The 22,449-nt window shown below is 40.3% G+C and overlaps 1 protein-coding gene and 1 long non-coding RNA gene across 3 annotated transcripts in view; one reads left to right on the top strand and one right to left on the bottom strand.

The window, feature by feature from the left end:
- Window positions 1-22,449, top strand: part of GLCCI1 (glucocorticoid induced 1) — a 111,873-nt gene that overhangs the window by 5,396 nt on the left and 84,028 nt on the right. For both annotated transcript variants that reach the window (XM_045005211.1, XM_045005210.1), the window contains exon 2: window positions 20,358-20,509. In XM_045005211.1, coding sequence (XP_044861146.1) covers window positions 20,358-20,509 — 152 coding nt within the window. The remainder of the gene's footprint in view (window positions 1-20,357; window positions 20,510-22,449) is intronic.
- Window positions 19,794-22,449, bottom strand: part of LOC123363809 — a 37,503-nt gene continuing 34,847 nt past the window's right edge. Inside the window, exon 3 of the long non-coding RNA XR_006576902.1 lies at window positions 19,794-19,877. This is a non-coding gene — a long non-coding RNA (uncharacterized LOC123363809). The remainder of the gene's footprint in view (window positions 19,878-22,449) is intronic.

Raw genomic sequence — 22,449 nt, 5'->3', positions numbered from 1 at the left:
ATATTTTTATAAACAACTCCTGGAGGTTTGCCAACACTAATAAGAGAAAGTAATAGCCAGGTGCTCCAAAGGAATAAGTGTGTTTATCATTTACTACTTCAGAAGAGTGCTGTTTTGCCTATGCACATATGAAGCTTTTGGTATTTAAAAAATAAAATAAAAAAACCTTCAAAAGATTAAACTATTTGCACGTCTCCTGGATTAAAGGCATCCAACAGTTTGACACAGTGGGAGTTTATACCAAGGGTCCTGCTGTACCAAAAATCAAGACCTCTCTTTTATCTCTAACAAATTAAATATAAGGAAATATTTTTTTTTTTATGGAACTTCCTACTAGTTGCCCAATGTTCATGCACAATTGTAGCATTCTCTTTTGTGGCCACAACAATTCTCTCTCCCTCCTCTTTTACCCTACCTTCACCCTTAAAAATTGCTTTAGTTGAAGTATAATCCATAACACGGGTAACTAAGTCACTTTGGACTAAATTTGAAACAGATCCCATGAGGTGAAAGGCAGTTTAGATAGATCAAGGGTCTGGTGATCGTCTCCTTTGATAAGGATGTTTATTAGGTGTACTGTGTTAATCAGCTTGTTTGTGCTATTAAACAGGTTCCTAAAAGGGTTTTTTCAGATCCTATGGCATAGAAAAATGGAAAGATTTAGGTTTTTCTTCTGTCTGAAGTTGCAGGTATTGCAGCAGCTCACAAACATGTAAAGGAAATAGTATTTTTGTTCAGTGAGGATACCACTATAAAAGAACTCCACTTTTGGTAGTACTTACACAGTGATTTATATTTTCAAGTCACTATATTAACTTTAATCTTCACCCCCATGAAGTAAGCAAGTATTATTATACATAGGGGGAAACTGAAATATAAGTTGACTTGTCAACATCCACAGAACAAGTCAGTAGCAAAACTGGAATTAGGATTCTGAAGTTTCTGGTTTCCATTCTTGCCCTTTGCTGTATTCCACCCAGACAAAAGCTGCACATTAAACTGCAAAAGAAAAGATGGAAAGAATGTATAAAGTAGAATTATATGAAGAAGCCAACATGTTCAAAATATGGGTTGGTACATTAACAGTATAGCAGAGTTTAGCAACCCACTAAATTTAGTAATGCATTAGGAAACTAGGAAGTAAACATACTGCCTTCTGCTATTGAAGTTTGAGTGGTTTGATAGGTGTTGTTGCCATCCGTAGTTGATGGCTATCAGTTTTCTCAGCAACAGTTTCATTTTACTTGGACTTGGAAAAGCTAGCCTTAACACTGCATCTGTCATGTTGCAAAGTATATGTGATATTTGAGACATTAAGCAAACATTAAAAGTGCAAGCAAACCGTCAAGGTATACCTCAGATTAGATTGTATTTATTTTCTAAAATATGTGCTCTAGGAATTATTTTGGGGAAATTCTATGGCCTGTTTTATACTGGAGGTTAAGCTGATCACAATGGTCCCTTCTGGCCTTAGAATCTCTGAATATGTTAAACAGGGTGGATTTGATTTAAATCACTAATCAGGAAGACTTGATTTAATCATGGTTTTCTACATAAAAATGCATTCTTGTTGGTTGTTACAACCTTTAACACATATTCTTCACAACTCAGAGATAGATGTAGGTTTCACTTTTAGAAGGTACACACTATACATTTTTAAACAGTGACTTATTTTGAAAACTTTTCAGATTAGTTTTACAGCTATATCAGAAAATGAATGATTGTTTGGTTATTTCATTTACCAAAGGTGATTGAAGCAGATATTTATGAAGTCATTGGGAGGTGAACTATCTCTAATTCAACAGGTTAATCATTAATATTTGGAGGATTTTCTTGCCATGCTGTATTAGGAGGAGAACATCACGAGACAGACATTTACATTGTTTTATTTAACTAAAACAACAACAAAGTATTCTGGATTTTTTTCTTCTACAGCAGACATACAATATTGTAACACACAAGCATATGTCCCTCGCTTCTCACATTTATTTCCAGACTTCTTCTCCTTGTCCAGATCTATTCCACCCCCAACAATCTTAGAATCATAGAATCTCAGGGTTGGAAGGGACCTCAGGAGGTCATCTAGTCGAACCCCCTGCTCAAAGCAGGATCAAACCCAACTAAATCATCCCAGCCAGGGCTTTGTCAAGCCTGACCTTAAAAACCTCTAAGGAAGGAGATTCCACCACCTCCCTAGGTAACCCATTCCAGTGCTTCACCACCCTACACTAGTGAAAAAGTTTTTCCTAATGTCCAACCTAAACCTCCCCCTCTGCAACTTGAGACCATTACTTCTTGTTTTGTCATCTACCACTGAGAACAGTCTAGATCCATCCTCTTTGGAACCCTCTTTCAGGTAGTTGAAAGCAGCTATCAAATCCCCCCTCATTCTTCTCTTCTGCAGGCTAAACAATCTCAGTTCCCTCAGCCTCTCCTCATAAGTCATGTGCTCCAGCCCCCTAATCATTTTTTTTGCCCTCCGCTGGACTCTCTCCAATTTATCCACATCCTTCTTGTAGTGTGGGGCCCAAAACTGGATACAGTACTCCAAATGAGGCCTCACCAGTGCTGAATAGAGGGGAATGATCACATCCCTCGATCTGCTGGAAATTCCCCTACTTATACAACCCAAAATGCCATTAGCCTTCTTGGCAACAAGGGCACACTGTTGACTCATATTCAGCTTTTCATCCACTGTAACCCCTAGGTCCCTTTCTGCAGAACTGCTGCCCAGCCACTCGGTCCCTAGTCTATAGCAGTGCATGGGATTCTTCCGTCCTAAATGCAGGACTCTGCACTTGTCCTTGTTGAACCTCATCATATTTCTTTTGGCCCAATCCTCTAATTTGTCTAGGTCCCTCTGTATCCTATCCTTACCCTCCAGCGTATCAACCACTCCTCCCAGTTTAGTGTCATCTGCAGACTTGCTAAGGGTGCAGTCCACACCATCCTCCAGATCGTTAATGAAGATATTGAACAAAAGCGGCCCCAGCACCGACCCTTGGGGCACTCCATTTGATACCGGCTGCCAACTAGACATGGAACCATTGATCACTACCCGTTGAGCCCGGCCATCTAGCCAGTTTTCTATCCACCTTACCGTCCATTCATCCAGCCCAGACTTCTTTTAACTTGCTGGCAAGAATACTGTGGGAGACTGTATCAAAAGCTTTGCTAAAGTCCAGAAATAGCACATCCACTGCTTTCCCCTCATCCACAGAGCCAGATATCTCACCATAGAAGGCAATTAGGTTAGTCAGGCATGACTTGCCCTTGGTGAATCCATGCTGACTGTTCCTGATCACTTTCCCCTCCTTTAAGTAGTTCAGAATTGATTCCTTGAGGACCTGTTCCATGATTTTTCCAGGGACTGAGGTGAGACTGACTGGCCTGTAGTTCCCTGGATCTTCCTTCTTCCCTTTTTTAAAGATGGGCACTACATTAGCTTTTTTCCAGTCATCCGGGACCTCCCCCGATGGCCATGATTTTTCAAAGATAATGGCCAATGGCTCTGCAATCTCATCGGCCAGCTCCTTTAGCACCCTCGGATGCAGTGCATCTGGCCCCATGGCCTTGTGCTTGTCCAGCTTTTCTAAATAGTCCCGAACTACTTCTTTCTCCACAGAGAGCTGGTCACCTCCTCCCCATACCGTGCTGCAGAGTGCAGCTGTCTGGGAGCTGACATTGTCTGTGAAGACAGAGGCAAAAAAAGCATTGAGTACACTAGCTTTCTCCACATCCTCTGTCACTAGGTTCCCTCCCTCATTCAGCAAGGGGCCCACACTTTCCTTGACTTTCTTCTTGTTGCTAACATACCTGAAGAAACCCTTCTTGTTACTCCTAACATCTCCGGCTAGCTGCAACTCCAAGTGTGATTTGGCCTTCCTGATTTCACACCTGCATCTTCTGTTCACTGAACTTTTTGAAACTTTGCACTTTTAGAGAGAGGTAAGGGATTGACTCTGGTGTACACAAATTTGCAAAGGGACGATAGAGTTGAGGTCTATGTCTCACCTCTATATATTTATTTAAAAAACATTTTTGCTGTTAACAAGCATGTTACCTCTGGAGATACAAATCCACAGTTTGAGAACTGCAAAACTAAGCAGCTCTGATAGTGCTCAGTCTAGAAGATACCAAGTCCCATTAGTTAGATAGAATGATTAACCTAAATAATCTATACAGAAGTCTGTGGAACACCGTAAGATTGGGTCTCTAATCCATGAACTATTGGAACTCCTTTACAAAACTTCTTAAACATTACATGAATATATTCTCATACTATAGAATTAGAATTTATAATCCCTATTCCATGATGAGATATATTTGAGCTATAATGTATCTTAATTAAGAACATAAGAATGTCCGTACCGGGTCAGACCAAAGGTCCATCTAGCCCAGTATCTGTCTACCGACAGTGGCCAATGCCAGGTGCCCCAGAGGGAGTGAACCTAACAGGCAATGATCAAGTGATCTCTCTCCTGCCATCCATCTCCATCCTCTGATTAACAGAGGCTAGGGACACCATTCTTACCCATCCTGGCTAATAGCCACCATGAATTTATCCAGTTCCCTTTTAAACATTGTTATAGTCTTAGCCTTCACAACATCCTCAGGTAAGGAGTTCCACAAGTTGACTGCGCTGCGTGAAGAACTTCCTTCTATTTGTTTTAAACCTGCTGCCTATTTATTAATTTCATTTGGTGACCCCTAGTTCTTGTATTATGGGAATAAGTAAATACCTTTTCCTTATCCACTTTCTCAGCATCACTCATGATTTTATATACCTCTATCATATCCCCCCTTAGTCTTCTCTTTTCCAAGCTGAAGAGTCCTAGCCTCTTTAATCTTTCCTCGTATGGGACCCTCTCCAAACCCCTAATCATTTTAGTTGCCCTTTTCTGAACCTTTTCTAGTGCTAGAATATCTTTTTTGAGGTGAGGAGACCACATCTGTACACAGTATTCGAGATGTGGGCATACCATAGATTTATATAAGGGCAATAATATATTCTCAGTCTTATTCTCTATCCCCTTTTTAATGATTCGTAACATCCTGTTTGCTTTTTTGACTGCCTCTGCACACTGCGTGGACATCTTCAGAGAACTATCCACGATGACTCCAAGATCTTTTTCCTGACTCGTTGTAGCTAAATTAGCCCCCATCATATTGTATGTATAGTTGGAGTTATTTTTTCCAATGTGCATTACTTTACATTTATCCACATTAAATTTCATTTGCCATTTTGTTGCCCAATCACTTAGTATTGTGAGATCTTTTTGAAGTTCTTCACAATCTGCTTTGGTCTTAACTATCTTGAGTAGTTTAGTATCATCTGCCAACTTTGCCACCTCACTGTTTACCCCTTTCTCCAGATCATTTATGAATAAATTGAATTTTATCAAAAAAATCCAATTTAAATCTGATTTTTTTTTAAAATAAAATTGATTTTTATCCACCCTGATGTTAGACCTGTTTTCATTATTACCCCAGCTCAATACTTCTTGTCTCTTCATAGTGCAGTTTCAGTTTGAAGTGATTGGTCATGTCTACATGTGGTAAAACAGCAACTAGCCTTGACTATGCAATGATTTTAACACATTAGCTAACGTGTTTAAAATACATCTTTTCCTACTGAATACTCGGTCGTTATGGTAAAGGCATACTAACTAGATGTTTCTGCTTAAAATAACGATTGATGTCAATTAAAATGTTGACATTTAAATAGCCATTGTTAGGTTTTAGTGTTAACACGTTATTGAAATGAATTAGGGTAGTTTTCATTTCTCAGAGCTACTGTTTCATGTATTCCCTCACATGTATTCCCCAAACAATTCTTGGGTAGAGTCAATGAGAATGAAGAATAAGGGAGGTTTATCACTATAATCCTTAGATCTCTGGAAGAAATTTTCCTAGTTCTACTGCTGATAGTATTGCCCTTCCCTGTCCCTCTTCCAGTGTTGGCAATTTCCCAGGAAAAACTAGTTTAGAACAGGGCGCCGGTAAATACCAGTTTAAACTGGGAAACATAATTGCATCAGTGTCCAGCAAGTTCAGCAAGCATAGATCAAAGCTTTTCAAACTTGGGATACATCTATTCAAAACCGAGATATATGCTTGGTCTAGCTACTACATCAGAATTGGTCTTCTGTTACAGAATGCTGCATGGCCAAATGAGTCTGGTCCGGTAGTAAGCATGCTTCTGATTTCTTAATGCTTCAAGTCTAAAACCCTGCATTTTTTTTCATATAATTGAATGTTTTTGACTTTTGTTTTTACAGTATTGGAAATTGTAATATGAGTCATGACATGTATAATTTCCTTGTAAAAAATACCGAACCAAAATGTATACAGACATTCTGATCTCCAGGATTTCAATTACATATATTATTACACCCACTGCAGATTTGCTTTTTATTTATATGACCCTAAATTAATCTACGAATGTACTGCCTTTATGTAACACAATTTGAACGTTTAACAGAAACGAAGTGTAATTTGGAGTGCATTAACTAAACAGTTTTAAAAATAGAAAAGCCTTAAACAGGGACTAACTAGTTTTTGCAACATGGTAGAAACTGATTTTTCCTGTTAAAAACCATATTTGGTAAATACCATACTATCCCCTGCCCTCTTCTCTTTCCCACATCTGCCTTCCTCTGGCTGTCAGTCTTCCTCTTGCCTCTCCTGTTACCTTGCCTCCATGACCATCTTGGCTAATAGCCATTGATAGACCTATTCTCCATGGACTTATCTAATTCTTTTTTGAAACCAGTGATGCTTTTGGCCTTCACATCATCCCTGGCAACAAGTTCTGCAGGTTGACAGTGCATTGTGTGAAGAAGTACTTCCTTATGTTTGTTTTTAAACCTCCTGCCTATTCATTTCAACAGGTGACCCCTGACTCTTTTGTGTTTATATGAAAGGATAAATAACATTTCCATATTCACTTCCTCCACATCATTCATGATTTTATAGACATCTATCGTATCCCTCTTAGTTGTCTCTTTTCCAAGATGAACAGTACTAGTTTTTAATCTCTCCTCATATGGAAGCTGTTCCATACCCCTAATAATTTTTGTTGCCCTTCTTCTGTACCTTTTCCAGTTCTAATATCTTTTTGAGATGAGGTGACCAGAATTGCACACAGTATTCAAGGTATGAGAGTACCACTGATGTATATAGTGGCATTATGATGTTTACTATCTTATTTTCTATCCTGTTCCTAACATTTTGTTAGCTTTTGTGACTGCCGCTGCATATTGAGCAGATGTTTTCAAGCAACTATCCACCATGACCCGAGTGGTAACAGCTAATTTAGAGCCAATCATTTTGTATGTACAGTTGGGATTATGTTTTCCAATATGCAATTCAAATCTTAGATTGATCTTTCAAAGGAATTACCTGATCGAGGTAAATACAATCTGAAACAACAGTGCTGAGCTGGTGAACTACTCAGTTCATGTCAGTTACTGTTTCCTTTCTCCCCCCATCTCACCCCCAAATTTTGGAGTGTTTGAGGGTATCGGTTGCTGTACACTAGAACGGGTGGAGAACCTATGGTCCATCGGCCAGATCCGGCCCGCTGCTTCATTTCATCTGGCCCGCAGCAAGTCTCCGTGTCATGGGCTGAAAGCCCCAAGCCTTGGTGCTGCCCACGGGGCTGGAGCTGCAAGCACTGGCTCGCCTTGCTGAGGGGGAAGCTGGGGTTGCCAGACCATTAAAAATCCATTCAGCTCTGTACAGCTCTCAGAAGAGACCAGTATGTCCCTGCAGCCCCTAGGAGCAGGGGCAATCAGGGAAACTCCGCGTGCTGCCCCAGCGCCAGCTCCGCAGCTCCCATCAGTTGGAAACTGCGGCCAGTGGGAGCTGCGGACAATACGCACAGCGCAGAGCCCCCTGGTCTTTTTCACCTAGGGACTGGACATGGGGGCCACTTCTGGAAGCAGTGCAGAGCCAGGGCATGCAGGGAGCGTGCCTTAGTCCCGCTGCGCCGCCGACCGGGAACCTCCTTACCCAGCTCGGAACCCCCTCCCACACCCAAACTCCCTCTTGGACCCTGCACTCCAACTCTCTGCCCCAGCCCTGAGCCCCCTCCTGCACCCCAAACCCCTCATCCCCAGCCCCACCCCAGAGCCCACTCCCTCAGCTGGAGCCCTCACCACCTCCACATCCTAATCCCCTGCCTGGATTCCCCTACCGCACCCATAACCCCTCATTTCTGGAGCCGCAAGTGCCAGCTCGCCCTGCTACGGGGGGAAGCCCCAAGCCTCTTTCCCCCCCTCTCCCCCCAGGGCTCTGTGTCGCCCATGACTGATTTTTTTTTCCCCTCTGTGGGTCAGTGGCCCCTGATAGAAAAAAGGGTCCCCACCCTTGCACTAGAAAATTAAATCAACCCAGCTACATCGCTCAGGAGTGTGGAAAAAACCACACGTACTGAGCAGCATAGGTAAGCCGATCCAAGTCCCTGTGTAGACAGCACTAGGTTTACAGAAAAATTCTTTCCTATGCATAGCTCCTGCTCCTTGAGGAGGTGGATTAACTACAGTAATGGGAGAACCTACCTCTGCCAGTGGGCGAGATTCTGTAGTTAATTCACCTTTACTGTAGTTAATCCGCCTCCCCGAGAGCTAGGCAGAGGAAATAATTCTTCTGTTGACCTAGTGCTGTCTACTCAGGGACTCTAGGTCGGCTTAACTATGGCGCTCAGTGCGCATGGCTTTTTCACACTCCCGAGTAATGTAACTGCATCAGCCTAACTCTTCACTGTGGACCTCACATCTTTCTAAACTCATGCATAGGCCATGTAGGACACTATAGGATATTCCTCCAAATGAATAATCTTTCCCATTGTCCAGTTCATGTAGGATGGTTTGAGATGCAAGAGCAGGCCCTATGGCAGGAGATCCTAAGTGAAGGCTATGAAGACAACTGAGACTTCTGGGAGAGCCCTACTATATCATTCTTGACCAATTTGCAGAGACCACTCCTCCCCACACACCCTGCCCTTCTGAATCACTCTTCTAGTATTGAAGAAGATAGAGATGGTGGCGAGGTATGCCATCCCACACCAAAAACTGGGAACAATAAACTAGTTATTAGGGCATAGTGACCCACAGCAGCACTTGGGAATGACAGTCCAATACTTATGGCATGATGACCCACAGTGGCAGCTGTTGATAACAGCCCAATATTTTTAGGTGAAATAGGAAATCCTCATTCCTCTGTTACATCTTCCCTGGGAGCATGAGTAGGGCTATACAGCTATAATTCATCTAGGGCAGCTGGAGACCAATTATTTAAAGTCAGCTTCTCCTCTGTCACTGTGTACGCTGTATACTATACAGTACTCCATAAAATGACTTTGCTTCATTATGTACACTATACAATTCAGAAGTTATGCTCTTAATTCAGTTCTATTTACATTGAGAGCTCTGATAAGGCTCAACAGTTCAGAATAAATCAACATAACCCACCTCCCAACTTTGACATTTGGTACTTTGAACTGACCAAGCCTTTAACTGATCTCAGTGTGCCTATGTACTCACATGCTTCAGTATCCAATGTGTCAAGTAAGTGAAATGCACAAAGTTTGAAATGATTTGCTTCTGGGGATTTAATGTGATATTTACAATACTTTATCCTTGACCTATAATATTAGGTTAAGTTTCTTTTACAGTTATTCTCACCATAACATAGTTTGTACTGCCAGTAGGTCAGCAGCTAAGAAGCAGACCAATTGTCTTAATAGAATTAATTTTCTTCTTTGAGGAAACAGAGTTTTTCAGTTTATCAATTCATTTAAAGTAATTTTTTAAAAAGTAAATGTTTTAAATAATGTATTGTCTTTCACACCAACATACAACTTGAGTTAACAATGTTAGTCCTAGAGTGTATGTGGATAGCACCTAAGATTAGCAACTATGAAAATTCACATACCCTCCTGAGTTGGCTCGATATCGGCCACCATTAACAATTCACGTATACAGATTACTGACACTACTTTCTACAGATGTTTCAAAAATATACATTACCTTTGAAGCTGGTTGATTATATTCTTACCCATGAGAAATTTCTGCTTTCTACATCAGCAGCTTAAATTTTTTTCTGGGAAGAAAACCAAGTGTTTGAAATGTGTTTGTACTTTTTTTCTTGAGCAAAGAGAGAGTCTTCCTTGAGAAATCATCAGGTACACAGAGGAAGTACTGAATGAACATAAGCCAGAATGGACCAATGAGAGTAAGGTTTTATAAGAGAGAATGAGCAGGAGCATTGTGTTATCAACTGTCACAATTAAGCAGGGGCCGGCTATAAGCCTCAGAATTGAAATTTAGTTCTATAAAGATAGATTTGACCTTAAAATGGCAACTCTCCAATTATAAACCTAAATTCTATTCTATTTTCATCAGCATAGTTAGCTGACAGTTTCTTAAAAGGGAAAAAAAATGTCCTTAACTGTTACACCATCCAAAGTTTATTCACTGACACTTCTGCCATAAACCTGGTTTTTAATTTTTAGTATATATTGCATAATTTCAAATAGTGCAACACATGTCATGGGGGATAATTTTCGCAGACTGAGCTTAAAAAAAAAGCCATTGAATTTAGATTGAGCATTTGAGGCAATTTAGATTTGTTTTCTAATCAGAGCACAAGGGAAATTAATAGATTTGCTGCCAACTTGTGGTGTAGTTTCCAGAAAATGTTAAATGTCAGTTGAAATGCTGTATGTGGTGTAGTTGTAGCTGCGTCATTCAGAGGACATTAGAGAGGCAAGGTGGGTGAGGTAATACCTTTTATTTGACCAACTTCCGTTAGTGTGAGAGACAAGCTTTCAACCCACCTTGTGTGTCTAATGCAAATATTTGAAGTCTTGAATTTTGTGGTACAATAGTCACTATATTAAGGATGCCTATTTCATATAGGGTGAAAGTGTTATGCACAGGTGTGCCAGCTAAACTAGCAAAATAACTGCCAGCAGAATGTTTATAGCAACAGTATATACAGGGTGCATTGAAATAACAAGGAAAGATAAAAAGACTGTCAGCAATTTCAGTTATCACAGTAATAGCAACTAATTAATTTAAAGGGAGAGCACTATCCAGCCAAACTGGATAACCAGCACCCAACTATAATCTAGACAAGGGAGATTTAAGCCATATTTCAAAACGCTATACCTAAAATAGAAACTTTAATATTAGACTCACTCATCACCTGGAAAGGCACCAAGTTCTGCAACCACATCAAACCATGTGGCTTTCTGTCCAACCAGAACAAAACTGGATGACCTAGTATTACTTGATGAAAGGACATCAGGCCAAATTTTATCACTTTAATCTCTTGGTAGCTGTATATGCCATTTTCAGGCTGTTCACAGTCTAAGGCAGAAATAATTGCATCAACTTATAATCTCCACTTTCGGAAGATTTCTTCACAACCATAAGAACTAGAACATTTTTTCCTAATAAAATCTTAATATTTAAATTGGAGCACTATCCTGAGGATAAGTCTGCAGTCACATAACTGTACTATAAATGGACTTTGCCTTCAGTCAGCCAGCCAAGTACAGAATAATTTGGACTCATAACTCTCTCAGGTTGCTATAACTACTTAGGCAAATACTTGGGGGGAGGCAGAAGTCGGGCAGTAGCCATATATCAACTTGGCTATTTTTCTACTAGCTAATAATCTACTCCATTATTCAAACAGATATGAATGTTCATTTGAGGAAAAGAGTTTTGTGCAACACACACATTTTATTTTTATTCCCATTGCAAACCGATTTAAAAAAAACCCACCTTGTAACTGCATGTGAATTATATTGGAATAGAATAAAAATTTTCCGGAGAGCCTGATGACAAACCATGAATAGATTTTAAGTGTTTTATTCACCCTGCTAATAGTTAACCTTAAGACCAGATTTCTGTTTCAAGCTCAACTCTTCTAAAACCTACACTGTTACTTGGATTGTCTTGAAATTTGGTATGCCTCATAGAGGGCGGGGTTCTATTAGTGAGCAAATTTTGGGGTCATTTGACCAAGGGATTTTTAAGCTATTAATGGCTTTTCTTGAAGTTGACATTTTGGCAATCGATTTTTGCTTACAAATAGAAATGGACTCCTTGCACGGGTGGGGGGGTGGTGGTGGGGGGGAGACGGGACAACAGAGTGCATGGCAACCAACTCTTGGGTGAAAATCAAATTTAAGCATCATTGAGGGGAAAAAACTGCTTCTTTAGTTTAGTGTAGAGTCAGAAGCTTTTCACAGTAAATGGTGAGCTAAAGGAATTACATTGTTCAGGGGCAGTGAGAGAGGATAACAATCTGGAAAAACACCTGTTTATCACAAAAGCTCTGATGAAATATCAGAGACAGTGAACCCAAGCACTATGAGTTCAAATCTAAACCAGGGCAGAAATTTGAAGGGGAAAAAAGTAGGTACACTGCTTCGTATCAAAGGGGATTTTTATTTGAGGCAAATGTAATCACAGGGCAGCATTATATTCAAAAGGTATTGATTTTTTTTTAACTACACAACCCAATGCTTGCCGAGAGGGGAGGATGGTTAGAGGTGAAAGATTAAAGAATAGGGGGAAGGGTTGAGGGATCAAGTGATGGGGAGGTGAGATGGGATGGGTTGGGCACTGGGAAGGGAGACATGGGGTTAAGTGACAGCAGGACTGGGGGAGAATATATGTAGGGGCACCTGTCAGCCCTGCATTCCCCTCTCCCATGTGTATCATGATCTGGGGGCCCCAGCCCACCTACAGAGATGTGGCACCCCCTTCATGTAAGTCAGGTTCTGGAGGGAGCTTCCTTTTCAGGGGAAGGTCTCTGAGCCCCATTCCTACCTCCCATTTGAACTGGGATCTGGGGGTCCCCCTGACTGGTGTCTAAGCTCTGCTCTACCCCCCCCAACCCGTGTGTACACACCAGGATCTGGGCCAATTTTGAGCAGGGGTTTGACTGCCATCCCTACTCCCCCCCCTTCCCTCCCCAGTGAAGCAGGTTCTGGAGGGGGCTTGTCTTTCTGGGATTGTCTGAGCCCCATTCCCTCACCTCTTCATGTGATCTAGGAGTCATTGACACCTCCCAGGGATATTTGATCCCCACACCCTGCCCCCCTCGTGTGCACACCCACCAGGATCTTGTGGGGGGAAGCTGCCGTACTTCATGTGAACTGGGTTGGGGGACGGGGTTGCCTTTCTGCGAGTATCCACATCCCACTCCCTAACTTCTTAATGTGAGCAGAGGATCACTGCCCTCCTGAGGATGTCTGATCCCTGCTCCCCATGATCTGGGGGGGTTCTTGGTGCACATTACAATCTGGGGAGACCCTGGCCCTCTATGGGGGGGTCTGACCCCCCCTTCTATAAGGCACATTCTAGGGGGGCTTGCCCCTCTGGGTGGGGAGTTTAGAAGGTGCACACTCCAAGCATATACCAAGAACGCATTGCTGAGACTAGGCTGAGAACAAGTATGTTTGACATCTCAGATTCTGATGTCAAATTTGGCTTCTTTATGAGAATCTGGAATTTCTTATAGGATAATCAAGACCTGATCTAAAGGCTTGGCTGCACTCAAAAGTTAGGTTGACAAAGCTACATTGGTTAGAGGTATGAAAAATCCACACCTCGGACCGGCATAGCTATGTCGACCTAACCACTAGTGTTGACACAGCTATGTTGATGGAAGAATGCTTCTGACAATGTAGCTACCTTTGTTTGTGGAGGTGATGTTCCGCACTGATGGAAAATCCCTTCTGCTGGTGCAGACTGTCTCTATATTATGGGGTTATGGTGATCCAAGCGATGCAGCTACACTGATACAGTTTCCATAGTGCAGAGTACCCTAAGACCATTGTATCGAATCTCAACAGTAGGTCATAAATGCATTCTTTATGCAAGGCTCTGGCAGACTATTCAGTAGTATTGAGCTCCCTTAAGGAAGCAAATCTATCAAAACCAACAGTTATGCCTACTTTTCCCAAGTGTTCTCCCATTACTACAGGCTCTTGTGATCTGTCAGTTCAGACCAATATCATCTGATTATCTGTTTCCACAAAGACATGCTGTTTGGTTTCAGTCACATTAATAATGCATCATCAGAATCTTTGCATTTAGAAGACTTGAGCCTTCACTGTGTCTTCCACTAGGAAAAGGTGTTCTCTTCATGCCATAGAATCATTTATAACCGACGCTAACTCTTTCTTCTACATCTCACAGAAAATTCTTCTTCCTTTGTTTTGCTCTAAACTTAAGCCTCCAAAACAGAGTGTGGTACCATCTAGATTTGAGAATATGGAAAAATATATCTTAATAGAACTGATCAATTCAGAAAAAACATCATCCTTATTCATTTACATCCCAAATGGCTGTGTCTGAAAGTATTCAGATTCTCCATAGTCTAGTGGATTGAGTGCTGTGGCATTGAAACATATTCAGCTGCAGATAAACTGTTTCCAAGGGCCTATTCAATGTGTTCTGCAGTAGCCGCCTGGACAGAATCTCCATCAGCTACTATAGAGAGTCTGCAAAACTATCCCCGGTCATCCATCAACATTGGGTTGAAAGTTTCTGCAAAACTTCTTGGCAGGAAAGTGCTGTATGTGGTGGTCCCAAAATAGACTAATACTACTAATTTTAGCGATGGCGGAACTTGTATCTTTCTGGGTTTGGCTCTTCTTACTAACTTCACTTTACTGGACTTTACATCTCATTTGTCTCAAACTGGTGAGAGGTCATCTTCATTTGAGAAGATCTTACAGGCTCAGTAAGATGGCCTCTTCAGAGAGTTAATATAATTAAACCATTATTAAGTTCTACTTAATCTATGTTTGAGTTTCAGGGTGGATTTGATTTAAATCAAATGGATGTAAATCATGATTTAAATCACTAATCAGGAAGACTCGATTTAATCATGATTTCTACATAAAAGTGTATTCTTGTTGGTTGTTATAACCTTAATACATACTCTTCACAACTCAGAGATAGATGTAGGTTTCATTTTTAGAAGGTACACACTATACATTTTTAAGTGACTTATTTTGAAAACTTTTCAGATTAATTTTACAGCTATATCAGAAAATGAATGATTGTTTGCTTATTTCATTTACCAAAGGTAATTGAAGCAGATATTTATGAAGTCATTGGGAGGTGAACTATCTTCAGTTCAACAGGTTAATCATTACTATTTGGAGGATTTTCTTGCCATGTGTATTAGAAGGAGAATTTTCGGGGAGGGATAGCTCAGTGGTTTGAGCATTGGCCTGCTAAACCCAGGGTTGTGAGTTCAGTCCTCAAGGGGGCTATTTAGGGATCTTGGTCCTGCTAGTGAAGGCAGGGGGCTGGACTCAATGATCTTTCAGGGTCCCTTCCAATTCTATGAGATAGGTATATTTCCATATTTATCATAACATCACAAGACAGATATTTAAATTGTTGTATTTAACTAAAACAACAACATTATGTATTCTGGATTTTTTTTTCTTCAACAGCAAACAATATTTTAACAAAACAAGCATGAAGTTTTTTAAAATCAGGTTTGTTTTTGTTAAAATAAATAATCAATTTAATTTTTGTTTTGTTTTTATTTAAATATTTCATTTAAGTGTGTCAGCCAGGTCAACATGAGAAACTTAAAAAATATTGGCTTCTGCAACTAACTCAGTCATCTTCACCTTCATTTTCCTGTTTGTTCATAATTTGGAACAGAAAAACAAGCTCTTCTGCTTTTTCAGCTCCCAAACGATTTCTCAATTTGGAATGAATTAGTCCAAAGGAAGAAAATATTCTTTTTACACCGGCAGAAGAAGCTACTGCTGTTAAAAGTGAGATTATCACTTCAACAGTCTCTGAATCCAAGTGCTTAAGTGACTTCCACCAGTTCACTGGTGTGACTTTCCCATTTGTGGGTTTTTTTGTTTTTGTTTTTGATGCTTGTAATTTAACTCTGTCATTGCATATTTCTCTTTTAAGATCTCACTCAGTTCCTTCCAAATTTCAACAGCGTCAGCAATAAAACAACTATTTCCCAGCATTTTGTTCAAGGCTACAGAAATAGGCTTCCTGGTACTCAGCGTGTGTTCAGTGTTCCAGACATAAAGGCTAATGTTGAAGTCTTTGGCTAGGAGGTGCATCAAATGAGCACTGCAACCGTATGTTGTTAGCTTGGGACTCTCGTCTAAATTTCTTCTCATGTTAGATATATTTGCAGCATTGTCTGTGACCAAGCTGCGTGTTGGACATTTGAATTTTTTTTCACAGTCTGTTATAGCTTGTACTGCTCCTTCTTGTAAGTGTTCTGCTGTGTGTGCATTTTCTGAGATCTTCCTTACAGAAACAATTGATACATTCCCTTCTGTTGTCACACAAGCACATACAACAGGATCATTGTGGACATTGCTCCACCCATCAAGATTCAGGTTCACAATTTCACCCTCTAGACTTTTTGCACACCGCTCAATTTCTCTTTCATACACTTTATCCAGCAATTTCCCTGCAACATTTGCTCTGTTGAGTGGACTGTATCCTGGTCGTAATGACTGAACCATATTAAAGAAGTGTGGGTTCTCAGTCATATGGAAAGGAGAGTTTGTTGCATAAATAAACTGGACAGTTTTTTCATCAATTACCTCTTTTTGTAATCTGCTGGTTCTTATCACAAACTTGTCAATGGTTGTTTCTGGATGGCGGAGATTTATTTATTTTTTTCGTTTTGCTACAGGTGATATACTGTGGCTGTGTGACATATATGATGCGACTGAAACACTATCATTGGCAGATAACTCTGAAACTATAGAAAACGATGGTGATCTTGAAGGTGGATAGTCCTCAGAATCCTGTATGTTGAGGATGGATTCTCCTAAACAAAATAAGTCAACGCAGTTATTTAATTACTATTACCATACTGCTCATTTAGTATTACTCGTTGCATTCAGTGACACTCACTACTACTTTAAAGGTGAAATTGTAAAAGGAAGATCTATCTATTTCAGCTGTTTATTTTTTATCACCACTGCATCTAAAATGATAGTACCATAAAGTAACAACTATATTTTTTGCTCAAACATGAGAATTCAAGAATAGTCCAGAAGGAAGACAAGCTGTCCTTAAGAAAGAAGTATGAAATAAAAAAAGTTTACCAAACTGAAGATCCTGCATGTTCAGACGTATTCCTTTCATCATCTTCAACACAGCTTCCTCCTGGGAAGGAACACTTTTGATGTTTCATTCGGGCAGCCAGGCCTTGCATTTCTTTGTTGCACTGTTTGCATTTTGCACTCATGGTTGTCTTATCCACAGTTAGAGGAACTTAATTAAAATATTCCCAAACTGGGTCTCTTTTACGGCCTGCTGGGGATAGATCTTAAATCAATGAAGGCTACACTCAGAAAGACCTCAAGACTTCTGGAATATGCTGTTCGAACAGTTTCACTTTTGTTTCTACTGCCTGTCCCTCCCTTCTCACATTTATCTCCAGACTTCTTCTCCTTGTCCAGATCTGTTCTGCCCCCAAAAATCTTCTATGCATTGAACTTTTTGAAACTTTGCACTTTTAGAGAGAGGTAAGAGATTGACTGTACACAAATTTGCAGAAGGACAGTAGGGTTGAGGTCTGTTATTTCTCACCTCTCTATATTACTTTATTTAAAACATTTTTGCTGTTAACAAGCATGTTATCTCTGGAGACACAAATTCACAGTTTGAGAACTGCAAAACTAAGCATTTCTGATAGTCTGAGCACTGAGTCCCATTGGGTAGATAGAAAGATTAACCTAAATAATCTATATAGAAGCCTGTGGAACACCATAAGATTGGGTTCCTATCCATGAACTCCTTTACAAAACTTTTCTTAAACATTACATGAATATATTGTCTCATACTATAGAATTAGAATTTAAATCCCTATTCCATGATGAGATCTCTTTGAGCTATAATGTATCTTAATTAAAATATCTTTTAGATAGTTTTTTTTTCTCAAAAAGCATTTTATTTAAAAAAATCTTTTTTTTTAAATTTAAAAAATCATTTATTTTTATCCACCCTGATGAGTTTACACTTTTTGTACAGCTTTAGAAATATTCATCTGTTGTGAGAGTAGAAGAAGTGTGACCAAGTGTGAACTGCTTCCAGTATCTACAGTGAGAGAGGCAAAGCTCAACTGTCTTGGACAGGAGAGGAAGCTTGTATCAGAAGGGGAATAACCATATAACAGATTTTTTTTTCCAAGTTACATAAAGTACAAATACATTGTTTTGAAGGAAGAATTGAAATCTTGGCTCAGTCAGCCAAAGCACTTTTTATTTGAGTATATTAATATGGACAGAGTGGAGAGATAACTGGGCCATAGTTCATTCAGGTCTTTGAAGATGGCTAGGACCTTGAAATTAACCAGAATTCTGTTGGTAGCCAATGCAGTGTTCAGTGATCTGTGGTGGTACTGATAATTTTCTCTCTCAGGTCCTTGGCAGGCTGGTTCTTGCTCAGGGTCTAACTGATTGCCATATGTGGGATCGGGAAGGAGTATTCCCCTAGGCCAGATTGGCAGTGACTTTTTTTTTTCCCCACCTTCTGCAGTGTGGGGGTGGATCATCTGGATATTATATCTCACTTAATTCCCTGCCATTAAGGCACTGATCCATCTATCTTACTCCCTGCCTGTGGCACACAAGTTTAGCCTCCTGAGGACTATAATACCTTGGTCTAATTCTATATGTTGGAGTTAACATGTGGGTGCTGTTGGTGGCCTATGATATACAGGAGGTCAGACTAGAAGATCTGGTGATCCCTTTTGGCCTTAAATTCCAAGACTCTATGAAAATGTTTTGCCCTTCCTCCAGAATCACATCAGTCATGCCTGGAGCAAGCTATAGCTAGCTGCACCTCATCTAGACCTATAATTCCCCTAGGAACACAGTGCTTGAATTGGTATATTTTAGCTGAAAAGATACTTTTAGATTTTCTGTCCAAATATTGATTGCATCTGAGCCTGTGGCATCTTGTGCTCTCCCTACTTACTCTTCTAATTGAATTAGATGTGATATGATGATTCCCGGTGGCGCTCTGCCTGTCAGGGTCTTGGAAGTTGAAGGTACTCATTGATGATCACTGGGATCTCTTTGAATGGAATGAGTGGTGTTAACTTAAAGTAACTCCTTCTGCAAGATCCCAAAAATAGAGTGTGAGGGCTGGTCTAACACTACAGCGGGGATCGATGCTCTGAGATTGATCCGAGAGTGGTTGATTAGCAGGTCTAGTAAAGACCCGCCAAATCAACTGCAGATTGCTCGCCAGTCGACCCTGGTACTCTACCTCCCGATGAGAAGAATAAGGTAAGTTGACAGGAGGCTTTCTCCCGTCGACTCCCCGCAATGTAGACCCCGCGGTAACTCGACCTAAGGTATGTTGACTTCAGCTATGTTGTTCACGTAGCTGGAGTTGCGTAGCATAGGTCAACTTACTGCAGTAGTGTAGACGTAGCCTGAGTGACACCTTGTGATCCACTGTGTGAAAGGCAGAGCTACTACAGATCTTAGACCTCTTTCCACTGATGTGAGCTCACCTCACCTATATGTTTTCTGAGTGCTGTCAGATAGGGCATTGTCTGAAACCTAATTTAAAAGGATCTATAATTTTGGAGATGTCAAGGTTGTTGAAGGTATCCTGAACTCAGAACTTTATCAGTGACCTTTTTGTTTAAAAAAAATAAAATAAAAAAATTACTGCTTAGATTTCAGAGAGGATTAGTCACACCTTACTTTCAGTTAAAGACCTGGAGGAGGAGCATTATTCCAGGAAAGGCTGGATGGAGCCACAGAAGAATATCAATAGTCTCAAAACACCCAAGGTAGTAGAAGGCTGGAAATAGTGAAAGTTCTGCAGTGAAAGAAAAATGGGAACAAACTGAAATTAAGAAATAAACTTGTGTCACCATCATTTTATGTTTATAAAGAAAATAAGTTTATATTTTGTATATTACTCATTTAAGGTTTCCATAAGATTCTTATGGAAATCTTGAGTACCTATGGTGCAAGACAATATCTGAGTACTGAGGGATAGTGGAGAAAATTCCTTGATTTTTCCCAAAATTTCTTCTCAGGGCTTGAAAGGCTGCCTTATTATATAGTAATCTTTTAAAAGTGGGCTACAAAAATATGAATTTGGCAATTTTAAATACAACCTTAACTTAAAGGGGGAAATGGTTTTGATGTGAGGACAGTCTTCAATTTAAACGAAAAACATTTTGCTTAAACATCTTTTTCTCATGCTTAAAGCTAAGGGTAAACTACTTTTTGTTTTATCTGGCTTGTTATGTTTCATATCAAATCTTGAATAACCTTTTTTCCTTTTTTGCAGTGGACAGGCCAAAATCCCAGCAAGTTAGAACCTCTGGTACCATAAGGCGAACCTCTTCTTTGGACACAATAACAGGACCATATCTCACAGGACAATGGCCTCGTGATCCCCATGTACACTACCCTTCATGCATGAAAGATAAAGCTACTCAGGTAAAATCTATAAAATCACAGGACAAAAATTGCCTGATGAATTGGTTCTGTCCATTTGCATTTTATTATCTTGTCCAAAGTGTCAACTAAACTCTCTGCAGTAGAACAGCGGCTTTTCTTTCAAAATATCATCACAAATACCCTAATTTTTTCAGAATTATGTATGATGTTTTTGTAATTTGGTAGTTTGATCTTACTAATGTATTGCATAATTCAGAATATTTCTGTGCTTTTAGAAAGTAAGTTTTCAATAATCCTTCATCATTTTAATTAATCAGCACATTTTAAAAATATAACTGAGGTGAATTTCTGTCGGTGGCAAACTAGTAAATTATGAATAGGTGCTGTATTCTTTTCTGCAACCTTAATAAAGCAGAAGCTCCTCTTGCTGTTGTAATTTTTGCTACTCCTGAAAGCAGTGAATGAAAGGTGAGCTTCTAATATCTATTAATTACTTACAATATTGGTGGTAAAATGACCTGGGGAATGACAATATGAAGACAGACCATTTCAGTGATGAGTGCAAAAGCTAATATTTTTAACTCTTGGAAAACACCACTCTTGAAACGGATTGTAAAGAGTTCTGTTAAGTATTATAAATTATTAAATTCAAGCAGAAACGTAGTTTTTACTCTAATCTCTATTTAAGATTAACCAATCACTTTACTTTTTTGTGTTTTTGGTTCTTTTGTTTTTGTTAAAATGGGCAAGAAAAGTTGGACATTATCAGGTGCTGGGCCATGTGGCTTTCCTTGTATTTTTCAGAAATTAGACACACACATCTCATTCTATTAGATAGAGAGTGAGATAGGAGAAAGGTAACTGAAGAGTACAATCTTATCCTTAAACTTGTGGAGTTGCCCACGTTTTTAGTCAAGTATCAGAGGGGCAGCCGTGTTAGTCTGGATCTGTAAAAGCAGTAAAGAGTCCTGTGGCACCTTATAGACTAACAGACGTATTGGAGCATGAGCTTTCGTGGGTGAATACCCGCTTCGTCGGATGCATGTAATGGAAATATCCAGGAGCAGGTAGGTAGGGGTGTGTGTGTGTGTATAATTAATATATATATATATGCAAGAAGCAGGCTAGAGATAACGAGGTTAGTTCAATCAGGGAGGATGAGGCCCTCTTCTAGCAGTTGAGGTGTGAAAACGAAGGGAGGAGAAACTGCTTTTGTAGTTGGCTAGCCGTTCACAGTCTTTGTTTAATCCTGAGCTGATGGTGTCAAATTTGCAGATGAACTGAAGCTCAGCAGTTCTGCAGTTCTTCAGGCTTACCAGGAACCAGAATTTACTCAGGTTAACCCAGCTTCTAAATGCAAGCCTTCAAAGTCAACTTTGTAGGTCCCCAAGTTTTTACCTTTAAGACAGCGGTTCTCAAACAGTGGGTCGGGACCCTGTTTTAATGGGGTCACCAGGGCTGGGGTTAGACTTACTGGGGCCTGGGCTGAAGATGAAACCCAAGCCCCACCACCCATGGTCAAAACCTGAGGGGTTTAGCCGTGGGTGGCGGGGCTCAGATTACAGGCCCCCCTGTCTGGGGCTGAAGCCCTGGAGCTTTGGCTCTGCCCCCTTCCCCCCCCCCACTCCCAGGGCATGGGGCTTGGGCTTTGGCTTCACCCCCTGCCCAGGATGGCAGGGCTTGGGCAGGCTCAGGCTTGGTCCCCCCTTCCTGGGGTCATGTAGTCATTTTTGTTGTCGGAAGGGGGTCATGGTGCAATGCAGTTGGAGAACCCCTGCTTTAAGAGAGAAGTCTTGTTCAGCGTCTGTGGAGAATGTTTAGTGTTAAATAGCTTGTACTTTGTTTGGGCTTTAAAGGACTCCGTGTCCATGATAGTGCTAGCCTGACTTCATGTCTTATGTACCAGCTTACTATTCAGGCCACTGGTTGTATGTCTGAATCCCATCACAGAATCAAGTAGGGGTTTAAACTACTAATCC

This window comes from Mauremys mutica, chromosome 2 (genome assembly GCF_020497125.1).
Source record: "Mauremys mutica isolate MM-2020 ecotype Southern chromosome 2, ASM2049712v1, whole genome shotgun sequence".
Taxonomy (NCBI): Eukaryota; Metazoa; Chordata; order Testudines; family Geoemydidae; genus Mauremys; species Mauremys mutica.
The sequence above is the reverse complement of the archived record's forward strand: the minus strand, read 5'-3'. Positions and strand labels throughout refer to the sequence as shown.